Source organism: Necator americanus, chromosome X (genome assembly GCF_031761385.1).
Source record: "Necator americanus strain Aroian chromosome X, whole genome shotgun sequence".
NCBI classification, from domain to species: domain Eukaryota; kingdom Metazoa; phylum Nematoda; class Chromadorea; order Rhabditida; family Ancylostomatidae; genus Necator; species Necator americanus.
The window spans coordinates 18,552,224-18,567,110 of NC_087376.1; the positions used below are offsets into that span (position 1 = coordinate 18,552,224).

Consider the following 14,887-nt stretch of genomic DNA (forward strand, 5'->3'; position numbering starts at 1 on the left):
GTGCAGCTGTTGAAATTCGTACCAGCCCACCTTACGAACACCCATATGTTTTTGGACCACCTAAAGAACACGCATTTTGATAACTCATGCGTAATGGAGTCTTTCGATGTTACTGCATTGTACACGAACGTCTCCAACGACTCGGCTATGCAGTCAGTTTTTGAGCTTTTAACTGAACACCAGAGCTCAATAAACATGTATGGCTTTTCCGTGGAGCAGTTGATGGTTGTTCTCAGGGAATGTCTCAAATGCACTATCTTTAGATGGTCGGGCAACTATTTTGCGCAAATCAGGGGTCTTGCCATGGGACAACGGTTGGCGCCAACGCTCGCCATTGCTTTCATGGCTAAAATTGAGGCACCGATTTGGAAAACACGACCTTTGCCGATATATCGACGACTGTTTCCTTGTCTGTTCGTCTCAAGCAGAGATGGACAACTGTTTCAAGATTTTAAATGAGCAGTCGGAGTATATAAAGTTCACTCGGAGAAGCCCAATGGTTACCATTCCTCAACGTCCAAGTGCATATTTCAAACAGAACGCACAGGACAAAGTGGTACCGCAGACCCAGTAATAAAATATCCTGGTTCACTTTCTTTCTGCCCATCCCACACAAGTTGAAAGATCGGTAGTACGAAACATGTTTCGCACGGCCATCTCCGTTTGCACTGGAAGAGAAGAAAGACGAGAATCTATCGAGCTTGCTAGGAAAATTGCGGTCAGTAACGGCTACACACCTATGTTCCTATCACAAAAAGAGCACTAATCCCAAAACAAACCGGCATGGAGAAAGTACCCTTTTGTGTACCGTTTATTTCCGATGAGGTTAGCGCTGCTATTCGGCGGTGTCTGAGGAAAGGTAAACTTGAAGAAACTGTCGCCATCGTGGAGCTTCCCCCTAGTAACCTTAATCAAATACTCATTCGGAATCGGCTATATGATCGTATTTGCACGACACCGGAGTGTAAAATATGCCCGGATCACAACGAGGGTGATTGCATGAGTTCATGTGTTGTTTATATGATTTCCTGTGTGCAGTGTGGTGACGAATACATAGGAGAAACAGCTAGACCACTATGTATTCGAATCATAGAACACCTGGACGGCAAAAGGAAATGATGTGACTCCACTGTATTGGGTGGTCACACGGCATCATAACGGAGAAGATTTTGAAGTTAAGGTCACGATTTTGGCGCGCGAACCTAGCATTGCGGCGCGCAAGGCTCTGGATGCTTTTTGGATCCACTCCAAGAGTCCAAATATGAATCCATTACGCGCAAACTCGCTCCTTATTTAAGGCTGATATTTGATTGCGCTAGTCACCTCACATCAGGTATCTAGCAGTGGCAGGATAGTCAGCTGATCCTAAGGTACGATGTTTTCTTCCACTGGTAGCTATGAGGCCCAACGGTTAACGTAGGACTTTCTTTGTTGGGCGGATAAGGCGTTTGATCGGATTAGTCACGTTCGATTTCACCCCTTTCAGGCTCTGAAGAAAGCGATATTGCCGAAACGTTAGCTACGAATAAAGGATTGTAACAACCTCGTGTACAGCTTTACTAAAGAAAACAATTATTGGAGTTTGAAAAGGCGTGGGAGGACGAGAACCCTCCAGCACCCCTTAAGGGTGTGGTAAAGCCTATGCTTTACTAAAACAGTATAGCGGCAAAATAAAAAGATGTTCTCCACTCCTCAACACTCAATGGAGTGGCTGACGGTGAAGCAACTTTGATTTCAATTTCAATTTCAATCGCTTCCAATTTGAAGGAATCGCTTCAAGACATTGCTGAAGCGGTAAGCGCCGTCTTTTGCTAAACTCGAGCACGTTGATAGACCGAGATATGCGGTTAACGAGGAACCACGACCGAGGTTTTGGGCTGTATCTAAAAGATGAGAGATGGAAAATCTGGTGGAGAGAACGAGATTAGCGCAGAAAGGCTAGATTATCTTCCTCCATCTGGAATTCGTGAGATGACTAAGATCATTCGTCCAGTATGATAGACGAGCGGATACTTGACTATCAGTCACGGACCCTAAGAATTATCAAGAAATCTCTTTGCTGCGTGTTATTTACATGGTATTGGAGCAGATTATCTTGGGCCGACTTATTAAACTTCGCAAGAAGCAACCCGCGACAAGCAAGCTGGCTCGCGTCCTGACCGATCTGCGATTGAATAGGTCGTCGTCGTTAAGAGAGTGATCAAAATCTGGCAGCTGTATTCGAAGCCAATGCAATCAGCGTTTCTGAACTTTGAAGCCGCTTTCGACTCTTCTCATCGAGGCCAATTTCTCGACGCGTTCCTCGTCTATGGAGTACCAGGAATGTTCGTTCACTTACTTGATGACGTGAATCAACGAACGACTGCTACAGTTCGAATACCAATCAGATGTACGACACACTTTGATTTGGTAACTAGAGTGGGACAAGAGGCAGTGACAAAACCCTTCCTTGTTGAGTTTCTCCATCGATGACATTATGCGAGGAACGGCAGATCAGTGCCGATATCATCCTCGCATCATCAGGGCGCCCTCTAACCGATCTCGAGTGCGCTGACCATGCTGTTATAGTCGCGGAAAGCATGTTGTCAACCTTGTGTCAAAGCTGGCTGCAACCTATGGACTACGTCTACGCCCTGATAAATGCAAGCAGACGTGGACTTCCTCGAGACCCCGAACGGGAATCAGGACTAGTCGAACTCGTCGATGAATTATGTTACCTGGGCTTTATGATGAAGAACAACGGCAGCTACGAGAGAGATGTTCAGCAAAGATGCGCTAAGGCCACTTCTGCATTTAACTCCTAAACGAAGTGTCTGTGGTCGACCCCCATCACCAACGAAGTCAAACTGCGAGTCTACCTATCCACAATTCGTCCATTCATGATGTATGGATCGGAGACTTGGGCAGCACCATCGACGGTTATGGAGAGGCTTGACTGCACGGAACGAGAGCTGCTTAGACGTTTGGCTAATTTTGGCCTGTGGTATGCCACAATGAAGATTTTTTACGCAGAAATTGATGTGGTGTACCGGCGGACGACACGAGGAAGAGAAAATCTTGCACTGAGTTACTGGACTTTGTTTCAAGTCATACAGTCATAGATTTTGACGCACAGCCGAAAATCTGATGCGCTTCTCCCCTTCGCGAAATTTGGGTAGCACGATTGAAAATTTCGTGCCATATTTTGGCAGTGCACCAAGGAAGGCCTCAACTGAAAATTTTGGTCTTTGTAGATGTTCTGGTTCTCTCAGAAGCGAGTTGAAAAACTTGGAAATTTCAGGACAAAATTGGAATTAGAAACTACGGTTCAAAAAAACCAAAGAAACTTCAAAAAAAATATAGAAGAAATCTTCCTTTACAAACCTTCGCCAGCTTTATTGCATGAATTTCACCTTGAGTGTCGTTATTCAAAAACTCTTGGAGAATACTTTGCACTAATTTTATCCCTAACTGCGCCTGTAGATGTCTTTTTTTCGCTCGGTAGCAGCATCCTGATTCTTTTCGAGAGAGAATAAGAAATTCGTCACTGTCGCATGAGAAATATGCTTTTCAAATTCTTTTACGCTGAATGCAAAAATTGCAGTTTTGACACTGATTGATCCCTGACATTCACATTAAAAACAGAGAGACATCGCACTGACCCAACGACTACTGTTGACCGAATTAATGGGATTAGTGAGGTAAGTGATACATTCAATTGGTTACGATAAAGGAGTACCAAAGTAATGTTCAAACTATGAAGGTAATGAAGTTTGTCTTCTAAGGTCTCTAAGTGCTCAGTACGAAGTTTTTAGTCGGTTCCATTTCATTTATATAAAATAGCACAGAAATTTGTGATGCTTAGATTTGATGGTTATGACAGCAAGTTAAATTCTTAGGAAGATCAAAGTTTTTGATTTGCATTTAAAACACTTTGTTTTCCATTTCATCATCTTCACAATTTCCATTGTATCATTTATAATGCAATATATTTACTTCGTTATTTGATGGTTTGTCCTCAAATAGACAGCTGTCTGTGGATACCGAATACTCACTCGTTTTGATTCCTCTCATATCCAATTTTCTCCATTTTCTTAGTGAAATTTTTTAAACAACTCACATTGTAAAATTTAAACCCTTTCTTGCCTTCACACTCATGAACCCTTTAATTCATCTTAATCTCGATGTCCTTCATTTGTTTTCCCCAGTCACGTCCCCGACCAAAATGTGTGGAATTATACCAGCAGAATCAAACTATTTCACGCCATCTATTTCTCTAATATTTTGCATCCCTTAATATGTGTTTATTTGATGTCGACTTACCCTTTGTCGTTTTCTCCTTGTTGTCTTTATTTTTCTTCTCGTCTGACAAGCCTCACGACCCCCACCTGCTCCGACATACTCTCACGGCTAATTGATGAGAAGTCCTCAACGCACTCTTGACCCCGAGGATGCGGGATCTTACAGCTGCAGGTTGTTACATAAGCGCAAGAAGTAAGTCAGGCGTGATCAAGCAGAGTTACCAACAGTGCCGGCTCTGAAAAATATAAACTCTCGAGACTCTATAGACTCTGGGTCAATGGTGTAGACATATCCACCTCTTGCCCTCGCCACCACATTCATTTCGGATTCTTGCAGTTACACCTGACTGCCAAACCCAGCCTCTAGCTACATAATGAGTTGCTAGTAATATGATATGATGTAGTGATATATTGCTAGCAGAAAGCCTAATGAAACATTGTCAATAAATTTTCAGTATGAATTTTAACAATTTCAGCAATAAGGTCAAACCATAAGTTTTCTTCTGGAGGAACTTTTTAAGTAATAAATCACAAAATTCATTATTGTTAGGATGCAAAAAGCTAGGAAATAAAATTAATTTGAGTTGAGTTTTAAACATCACGCTTGCGAATAACAAACAATTAGTAGTAACGAGAACGTTTGCGTACACTTATGATTGCGACGTACATAATCCTACGAAAAACTTATTCCTAACAAAGTTGTTAATAAAACATCCAATTATGTAAGTGGCCCTACACAACTAAATGTTTTATAATAACTTTATTCATAATAGTAAATCAACAACACACGGATTATGCAACATTGTAAAAAATATCCTGGATGAACAGAAATTTTATTACAGGCACATAAGCTGTACTTAGTTACAAAGATCTACAAAGAGTTACAGTTTTAAACTTAATTCAAGAGCTAAAATAAGAATTTTAAAAAAATGTATCTGCGATTTTTAACATCCGTACGCCTTGGTGTTAGTAATGGAATCACGGAAGTTTTCAAAGGAATTGAGTTGGGTTGAGAAAAAAGAAATAGAAAATATTGGATTGAGAAAAAAGAATTATAATTGTGCGCCTATTTTATCTTTACTTTAGGAAAAAAAAATTCGAGATAGGGCAGTTTTCAACAGTTGCGCTGCGTAGCTCTCAACAGCGTCATCGCCACGGCAGCCCCGTCGCTCCCGTTGCACTCCGTTAGACTAACACTCCATCCACTCTATCCTCGCCTCTCAGTTCGCCACCGAGTGCTGCTTGAAGCGGGAAAAAAATTAAGATTTTCAAACCTTACTAATAGATAGATGAAGAGCAATACGTGGATCCATAAGTGTGGATGAAACTGTTTACATTCTTGTTCTCAATTGAGAAAAATTGAAAATTCAAATCATTCATCATCAATCATCAAATCAATTGAAATTGGAGCTCTTCTCCGACGCGTTAAAAGCTCATCCACTCATCGATTACAAAAGATAGTTTGGAAATTCTTTGGTGGACCATTAATATCTGTTTAATTTGTTTTATTCGTATACCATAACTTGACGCGTCAATTCGCTCTTCTCTCCTATTTGTTGTGACCTTTCCAATATGCAGTTCCATCATCCTGCTGCAACGCGAACAGAATTAAAAAAGGAGGACAAGGCTAGATGTTCTCAGGCTGCATTGGGGCTCCCAAGCTGGTGTTGCGACAGCTGAATTTCTGCCGAAGCGCTCGGCGCTGAAGTTAAGTCAGCTGATTTTCGTGGGTATCTCTTGTCCCACACTCTACACTTTAGACCTTGCACTAGATGTCCTACTTGAACACCAACAAAACTTTTAAAAATTTAATGTTAAGTATGGAATAAAATCTGAAAAAGTGCAAATACCTTTGAAAAACCTGGGATTTTACCATGCTCAGTAAAGCTAATGGAAGCATGAAGCATTCATTTCTTTAATTGAATAAAGAACGTATGTAGTTTCTAATTGATTTTCTTGAGCTGTAGCCAAGATTGGTATTGATTTTTTTTATCAAACAACAGCTAACGTTTCGGCGTTAACGTCTTCGTTAGAGCCTGGAAAAAAAAACTCAAAACCATCAGTGATTGTTTCTCTCAAGCACCTTATCACCCTACAGAAAACATTCAAACGAAAATAAACTCAAACAGCAACATATCAACTAGTGCTTACCTCATTTAGTAGATCTAGTTACGCAACAGACCACCAGGTACCTCTACAATGATTCACAAGGGTTTTTTTGTAGGGACCTCACGGCCCGCCCCGTAGATCAAAATACCTCCAGTGTTCTTGATGCTGTTACCTCGGACTCGTAGGATAATATACTAACTTCTACTTCTACTTCGGAGTTTTGATAGCTCATTTTACGGTGTGCTCCGAGTGGGGTGGAGAGTTTAGATTTTGCGAATCCATCTAGGTTCTCCTTGAACCTAATACACAATAAAAGTCCCATTTCCCCTATATTATCGTCACCACAAAACTTGCAGGTGATACCATACACTACTCCTGATACCATGCAATCACCCTCTCTGTCATAAGAGCAAGCCACGCAGCTGGGAGTACTGCAGAGTCGGTCATATGCACGATCACGTAACAGTTTACCCTTGAAGTTCGCTAGAGTTATTTTCACAACCCTTACGTCATTCTCTAGACTCGCTTTTCGTAGACCGCTCTGCTCATATCATCAGATATATAAAGTAAACAAAAAGAGATCTTTTCTGGTCCATCCACTACGTTGGATCTTCGAGAGGGATGTCGCGCTTGTCGAGTAACACAGACTGCGGTTGGATACCCATTGGATATGGGCACTTTATGAACCAGATTTACAGACCATGTCTTCCCCCGGCTACTCGATGCCACTCTTGCCGCCTGCCGTCCTGTACATGTTACTTACAACAGATTTTTTCATTTGCTGAGATGCGCTGAAGGATAGTGGATTAAGATGTTTTTGCTACTGGGTTTCCGGTACCACCTTGTATTCCATATCCCAGTCCGCAAATAGATGTGCACATTTAAGAAATCCAACCAGTTGTCTATCGGGTTCTCCCAATGTACTTAATGTGCGGACATTGCTGGTTGAGAAAATTGAAGCATGTGTCTAATTCTGCTTGTGTTAAGCAGAAGACGCAACAATGTATGTAACGATAATACTCCCGACCATCGGAAAATAGAGCAATTCAGGCATTCATTTATCAGTGTCATGATCTTCCTAATGCTCATAATGCTCAATCTGTGCATGTTCAATGAAGCCAATCAATTAAAAACTACGTTTCAACATGCCACGATTTAAAGACAGTCGAACATGAATAAAGAACATTCTTCGAGAAACATGTCATAACTGTAGTAAAATGATGAACCTACGTAATCGCATAATGAAAACATTTCATTCTGTATTGATAGGATGAACTTCTCTTTCTCCCTTTTCCTCCTCTTCAGCGCTTGTCCCGCTCAGTGGTGGGGTCAGCTTTTCTAGTTCGACGATGCCATTTTTCCCGGTTTGTGGATCCATGTATGATGTGGTCGAATACGTTTGAGCCTTTGCTGATTTCAACGAGACTGTAGTTGTCAGCGCGAATGTCTTCGTTGCGGATATATTGTAGTCAGAACGGGTGACACTAGTTGTTCATCTTTATTTTTAGGACTTTAGTATCTTTATTTTTGTGGCTTCGAGACGACATTCTACTTCTTTGGTGGTTGGCCAGGCTAGATTGAAAAGTATTTCAACTAGAGATGAAAACCTATTTAGAAATATTATATTATATTTAGAAACCATGCATACTGCATTACATGCAGCACCTATAAAATAGAGATAAAGTGTAGCGCAGTCGGTAAGAGATTTGGCCGTGACTTCACTATCAATCAACGGTTCGAAATTTCCCTAATGTCAACCAAGCGGTCCATCTCTCCAAGGTCAATAAATTGGTACCAAAATTGTCTGGTAGGACAAAAACACTGACTTCGCACATCGACTCGTCATTGTACAGGTTAGTTACGCGTTCATAAATCTCAGATGATTCTGAATTGAAGTTTTCGCGCTTAATTTTTTGTAAGAGCTGCTATATTGACAAATGAGTCGTGATCCTTTTTTCCAAATCTAAAATGGACATAGAACTAAGAAGAATAGGGGAATGTTATACGCAATTTGAAAGGAAATTTGCCACTCTACACGAGACTGATGTTAAGACTATCCACACTACAGTAGTGTTTTGACTTTCCAGTTTTATTGATTGTTGTTTTTTGAAATGTTAAAACGGAGTTCCAGGATGACAGAAGCAAAATAGCATTTTCAGCACTATTTGTTCTCCGCATTTTATCGAGGCGATGCTGAACTGACGCTGATGTTGCGTATGGAGAACGAGCAGTGCTTGTTAACACTTGTCAAAGTTCTTCTCTATTAACGCTCACCTTTAGTGAACTAAAAGAGCAACAACCAACGAAATTTCAGAAAAAAAAATCGGATTACTACTTCCGTGTAGATCAAAAACTCCTCTCTCAGAAGGTATATAACATTTTGTTATTACTTTTTATTTTTGATGTACGTTTCTGTAAGCTTGAAAAAACGTCCATAACTTACTCCCAAACAATTTTGGAAAACTCCTTGAACAAACCTTGAAATACAAACAACAGCAGGAAACACGCTTTATACGCTCACTAGAAATAGTGGGTGTAGTGGGGCGGTTAGAGGTTCCGATTCCTGCATGATCGATCGGAGGTTCGAACCCGCCCTAGTGCTCATCCAGCCTTTCATCCCTCCGTGGTCATGACATTGACATCCCAAGCGGATTGACTAACGCCAAAAACTTAATCTGACAGAACAATAGTCTCTAACTTTGAACAATCTTGAGAAGGATTTTTGGATTGTTGGGCAACATGTTGAACATCTTTAGTTTTAGCTCTAGCATCTTCACAGGAATAAATCCAAAGGGTTTTGTAGAGACAATAACAGAAAAACGATAATCTTTGTCATATAAAGGAGAATGGCGCCCAGCAAAGTCAGACGTGGTGGGCAGCCTACCTTTCATCATGTGCCGTTGTTCCCGGAAAATGTTGACAGATGACGATAAACTCGTGGAAAATGACTTCGTTATGGTATGGAAACAAGATAGAAATGTGAAATCTTCACCATATAAAAGAAAAATTCTTCAAGTTTCTTCCCCATTCAGTGCAGTTTGATGTGGTCTCCATTTATTGCCCTACAAACAACACTCAAGTTCTTTCCACCCACGGTTAACGGGGTGCGGGACAAGAGGTACCCGTGAGAACCGGCTGACCGCTCCTGACCTCCCTTCAGCGCCGCGCGCCTTCGCGTAATTACGGCTGTCGCTCCACCAGCTAGACATTCTCCACGACCGCCTGAGATTACCTACACCCCGCCTCCCTATTGCTCTCTAATCAACGCCGCGCGCGACGTTCGCGCCGCGACGAAGCGGTGGGTAGTGCAGATTTTGAAGGGGGAGGAGTGAGAAACGAATTGCCGAGGCGAATTCTGATGTACGGCTATAGTAAACTAAGCGCGTATTATTGGGAATAAAGGAGAAGAATAAGTAAAAATTATTTCAAAAAGATGCTCCAGGGAAAAGAATAACATGCATATATTTTCAAACATCTCATAATTTAACACATTTCATGCCCTAAGTTTTCTATATAAACTAGTAGTGTATAAGTATGTGTTTGTCACGATGCCATTCAACGAGGTCGTGTTCAATTTTCAATTGCGGCAGCTATAATAACAGCAACTTTATGCGCTTATTACTTTGTATACATTCTTTAAACTCCTTTCTACATTTTACCTTTTTAAAATTTTACACAGATATAATGTTTATGTAGAGCATTTACGAATCTGATATAATGTTTATACAGGTGTATGTCATTGTACAGGCCAGCACACGTTCCAAAACCTCAACGAATACTAATTGCAGTAAAACGCGTTAGCGCATTTCAGGAAAACTCAGGATGAGGAGACTTTATCCTTAATCATTCAATATCATTCGGAGACCAACGCCACTTTGGGCACAATGCCTTGAAAGTGAACTCCAAAGACACTACTCTCTAACTATACACTCTTTGTCAATGAAATTTGGATGCGACCAGAAAACCATGGCCAATCATTTTTATAGTCTAGGCTGTTGTTCTGTCTCCTTCTACTTGGGTAACACACGAATTGTGTGACTCGGACAAAGCGTCAAGGGGTGCGGGACAAGAGGTGCCCGTGAAAACCGGCTGACCTCTCCTGTCCTCCCTTCAGCACCGCGTAATTACCGTTGCCTCTCCACCAGCTAGATATTCTCCACGACAGCCTGAAATCACCTACGCCCCGCCCCCCTCTATTGCTCTCTAACCAACGCCGCGCGCGACGTTCGCGCCGCGACGAAGCGGTGGATTGTGCGAATTTTAAAGGGAGGGGGAGTAAAAATTGCCGCAGCGAATTCTGATGTACGGATATAGTAAACTAAGCGCATATTATTGGGAATAAAAGCGAAGAAGTAGATCCTTCTCTCCAATGTAACTTTAAATAAGCAAACATTATCTCAAAAAGATGCTCCAGGGAAAATAATAACATGCATGTATTTTTACACATCTCATTATTTAACACATTTCATGCCCCAAGTCTTCTATATAAACTAGCAGTGCATAAGTATGTGTTTGTCACGATGCCATTCAACGAATTCGTGTTCAACTTTCAAGTGTAGCAGCTATAATAACAGCAACTTAATGCACTTATTACTTTGTATACATTCTTTAAACTCCTTCCTACATTTTACCCTTTCAAAATTTTAGTTAGATATACTGTTTATATAGAGCGCATGTCAAATATTTCAATACTTGCTTGTACGTTTCATGCAGTTTTATATAATAAAGCTTTGTATGGTTCTTCAAATTTCTATCAACAGCGTTTTATCGCTTCATTTCCATTTATTCTCTGCATAAAATCAATATGCCGGGTTAGATGTATTAGTGGCGAACAGAGACCTTTGTATCTTCGAGATATACCTTTAGGTACAGTGTATGTCTGCGAAGCATTATTCGCGCCTCGTTAACCGTTGGATGCCAGTTTTACCCAGCTAAATAAGCAAAAAGAAATTCTTAGAAAGCGAAAAAAAGTAAAGTAGATAGCATAACACCGATCAGAGAGACATTTTTTGAAACATCTTTTGCATTTCCAGAGATGAATGAGTGCTTTCCATCTAACAATTCGAAACAGGATAATTTCATTTTTACTCGCATTTCTAAATGGCATATCACTTATACAAACCCATTTCATTCCTTCTTTCTTTTATATTAAGTTACAAGCACACCTTATGTAGACCTTCAAGCTACATCTAATACCAGGTACTTTCCTTTCCGTTCGATTTTAAAACCGCATCATAAGAGCTGTGAACGCGGCGAAAAAAAATCGTCGTAAGAGCTGTAGACGCGGCAAAGTGGGGGAAAGGGTGGCGTGGGCGGGACGTCTTGAAGACGTAGCGCAACAGGAGCAATCAGGCTACTGTAGCGATTATGACGGTATCAGGAGACGCGCGGTGCAATTAACGACGCTCATTAGCCTCCTGGATACGCGGCGGCACATCATACGGGTACCTCTTGACCGTTCCCCCGGTTAACGACGTCTGGTGTAGCAAAGTGAATATCGTCTGTGATTCTCTATTCTCTGATTCATTAGTGTCTAAGATCACTAATCGTCGTTGATACGTTCACTGTATTTGAACTTAGCAAGCCAAGGAACACACTGTACTTTCCTCTGTACCATCCAAATGTCGACCGGCGTGGGCCAGGACTGATCCGCTACTACCCATCGTATCTAGCCATCACTGTGTGCGCACACGCTTGCCTGAAGATCTCTCCTTCTATTTTAGATTTCTATTTCCTTTAGATTAGAAGGTTTTAGATTTCTATCTTCCTTTGTTGCCATTCAGGTGATCTGTCAAAAGTGCACCACGAATTTATGGACGATCTGTTCCCTGCGTATCCATCTTCCTTTTTTCTCCTAATTTCCTCAAAGGCGGCGTATCATGATTTTGATGTGGTGCGGAACCCATAGCGAAAGTTCAGAGTTTGTGTAGACCGCGGAACCCATTTTGGTTCCGCCTATCTTTTCCTAATTGTCCTAGAAAACGGCGTAAGAACCGTTCTATTTCCTACGAGATACATAAGAACACACCTCTATATACACATTCCGGCCTCTTCATCAATCTATTCATTGGTTTATATTATTTATACGAATAGGCTGCTGAGAAGACATAACTTATTTCCGACTGCTGGTTTGTGGACGCGGAGTGTACACGAGAGTGGCGCGTTGTAACTGAAATCGTCGTAAAAAAGTGGCGTCTTCCACGCCATTTTTTTACGCCAGTTAGGGAAAAAGAGAGAAGTCACCCTCACAGCCATGCAACAACTTCTCTGCTGGTTAGATCCGCCCTGAATGATCCTCTGTAATATTTGAAGTAAAATTGTTACTAATTTTTCTCATTCCTAATTTCGGTAGCAAGCACAAACGTGTTAAGTGCGAGTCTGAGTGCGAACTTTTTGTAAAGCTTCGCATTCCATGTTCACTGGCACCAATGCAAAATACAGTTCTAAACTAACTGAGGATCAGCTTTGCATATTTAAGGAACTGAAATAAAAAGTATTTTGTATACATAGAATAATTGATTAATCAATAAGGTCAAATGCCACAACTTCCCTATTGTTTGTATCTGCCCTGCATGAACCTCTGTAATATTTGAAAAAGAATTGTTACTAATGTCTTCTCGTTCCTAATTTTGGTATCAGGCAAAAACGTGTGTAATATTTCTTCTAGTATTATTATTTAGTATTTTAGTATTGGTGTTGTGTATACGAGTTCGCTCGCGGTCACCATGCTTGAGCTGAACGCAACCGTTGTTAGTGTATGCTTTGGGAACCTACGAGATTCATAACCTGCACAGCTACGTGACCTATGTGGCGTAATATTCCCATATATTGTAAAAAGGCGCTGTCGTCCAATACATCGTTAAAGACTATGGCCAGAAAAGTCAGCTGCCTAAAGGGTAGGGCATAGAATCTTTGGCATCAATCAATCACTTTGGGGTGCGTTTCAGGTGGTGCCCAAAGCAGCTGCCAGAATATATCCTTATGAGCTCGCAGCGCTACGCATGCAGGATGCCCCGCCCATCTACTTTCAACGGCTGAGCCTGGGGAGATTGATCAAAGGTATATGAACTCCAGAATACGATAGTGACCACTGCAATCCGCCTAGATGGGGAAGGTGTTCATAGGCTGGTGTGAGATAGTTTATTTTCTATCGGATCCAAAACTTGAAGAGTTTAGAGCTTGGTTTCATTTGTTTCTGAAATCCCATTCGTACTCGCTTTATTTTTCAAGTGGTATTCAATATTGACTTACTTGACTTAATCGGCGTGCTGATGTCATCGCCTGACGCGATTACCCGCATCTTCGCCGAGGTGTGCCGTCCTTGAACACAGCTCTGCCCAACCTTCTCGATCTTCTGCGAGAGCTTGCACAGAATCAATCCATTCGTCGCTATTCCATGTTCTGCGAAACCTTACGTCTCGCCTGAACTGCCTATCCACGCCGAGTGTCCTCAGGTCCTCTTTTACCACCTCAGTCCAGAACTTCCGTTTTCGGCCAGGTGGCTTCTTCCTGCTCGAACCCGACGAACTCTTCAGAACTCGTTGGACAAGGCGATCTGCCGGTCTCCTTAATATATGGCCAAAGAAGCGAAGACTTTTTACTTTAGACGCTTTCGAAGGCGGTGCAAGATGTTGATATCTTCCACGTGTCATTTGCCGGTAAACCACATCAATTTCTGTGTAAAGATCTTCATTGTGGCATACCCTAGGCCAAAAGTAGCCAAGTAGCCGTCTAAGCAGCTTTCGTTCCGTGCAGTCAAGCCTCTCCATAACCGTCGATGGTGCTGCCCAAGTCTCCGATCCATACATCATGAATGGACGAATTGTGGATAGGTAGACTCGCAGTTTGACTTCGTTGGTGATGGGGGTCAACCACGGGCATTTCGTTAAGGAGTTAAATGCAGAAGTGGCCTTAGCGTATCTTTGCTGAACATCTCTCTCGTAGCTGCCGTTGTTCTTCAGCATACAGCGCAGGTAACAGAACTCATCGACGAGTTCTATCGGTTGTCCGTCCACCCCGATTCCCGTTCAAGGTCTCGAAGAGATCCACATCTGCTTGCATTTATCAGGGCGTAGGCGTAGTCCGTAGGCTGCAGCCAGCTTCGATACAAGGTTGTCAACATGTTGAAGTTTAGTACTGCTTTCCGCGAATATAACAACATCGTCGGCGTACTCGAGGTCAGTCAAGGGGCACCCTGATGGTGCTAAGACAATGTCGGCAGGGTACTGGTCGACTGTTCTTCGCGTAATGTCGTCGATGGCGAAGTTGAACAGGAAGGGTCCTGCCACCGCCCGTTGTCTTACTCCAGTTACCACTTCAAACGGTGTTTTACATCCGGCTGGTGTTCGAACTGCAGCAGTTGTTCGTTGATTCATGTCATAAAGCAAGCGGACGAACTTTCCTGGTACTCGATCGGCGCGAAGCGCGTTGAGAAGACGGCCTCGGTGAGGAGAGTCGAACGCGGCTTCAAAGTCCAGAAACGCTAGTTGCATTGGCTT

The 14,887-nt window shown here is 42.1% G+C and overlaps 3 protein-coding genes across 3 annotated transcripts; 1 reads left to right on the forward strand and 2 right to left on the reverse strand.

Annotated features, from left to right (window-relative positions):
* Nucleotides 1–2,468: 2,468 nt before the first annotated feature.
* Nucleotides 2,469–2,804, forward strand: RB195_024048 (uncharacterized protein; the record flags this gene model as incomplete). The annotated part of the gene is made up of 1 exon (XM_064211695.1): nucleotides 2,469–2,804. One exon carries the CDS (start codon nucleotides 2,469–2,471, stop codon nucleotides 2,802–2,804), a length of 336 nt encoding a protein of 111 aa, XP_064067576.1.
* A 10,859-nt stretch (nucleotides 2,805–13,663) lies between these two features.
* Nucleotides 13,664–14,353, reverse strand: RB195_024049 (uncharacterized protein; the record flags this gene model as incomplete). Its single annotated transcript, XM_064211696.1, has 1 exon — nucleotides 13,664–14,353. One exon carries the CDS (start codon nucleotides 14,351–14,353, stop codon nucleotides 13,664–13,666), a length of 690 nt encoding a protein of 229 aa, XP_064067577.1.
* A 63-nt stretch (nucleotides 14,354–14,416) lies between these two features.
* RB195_024050 (uncharacterized protein) lies at nucleotides 14,417–14,881 on the reverse strand (the record flags this gene model as incomplete). The annotated part of the gene is made up of 1 exon (XM_064211697.1): nucleotides 14,417–14,881. The coding sequence occupies one exon, from the start codon at nucleotides 14,879–14,881 to the stop codon at nucleotides 14,417–14,419; it is 465 nt and encodes a 154-aa protein (XP_064067578.1).
* Between the last annotated feature and the right edge of the window lie 6 nt (nucleotides 14,882–14,887).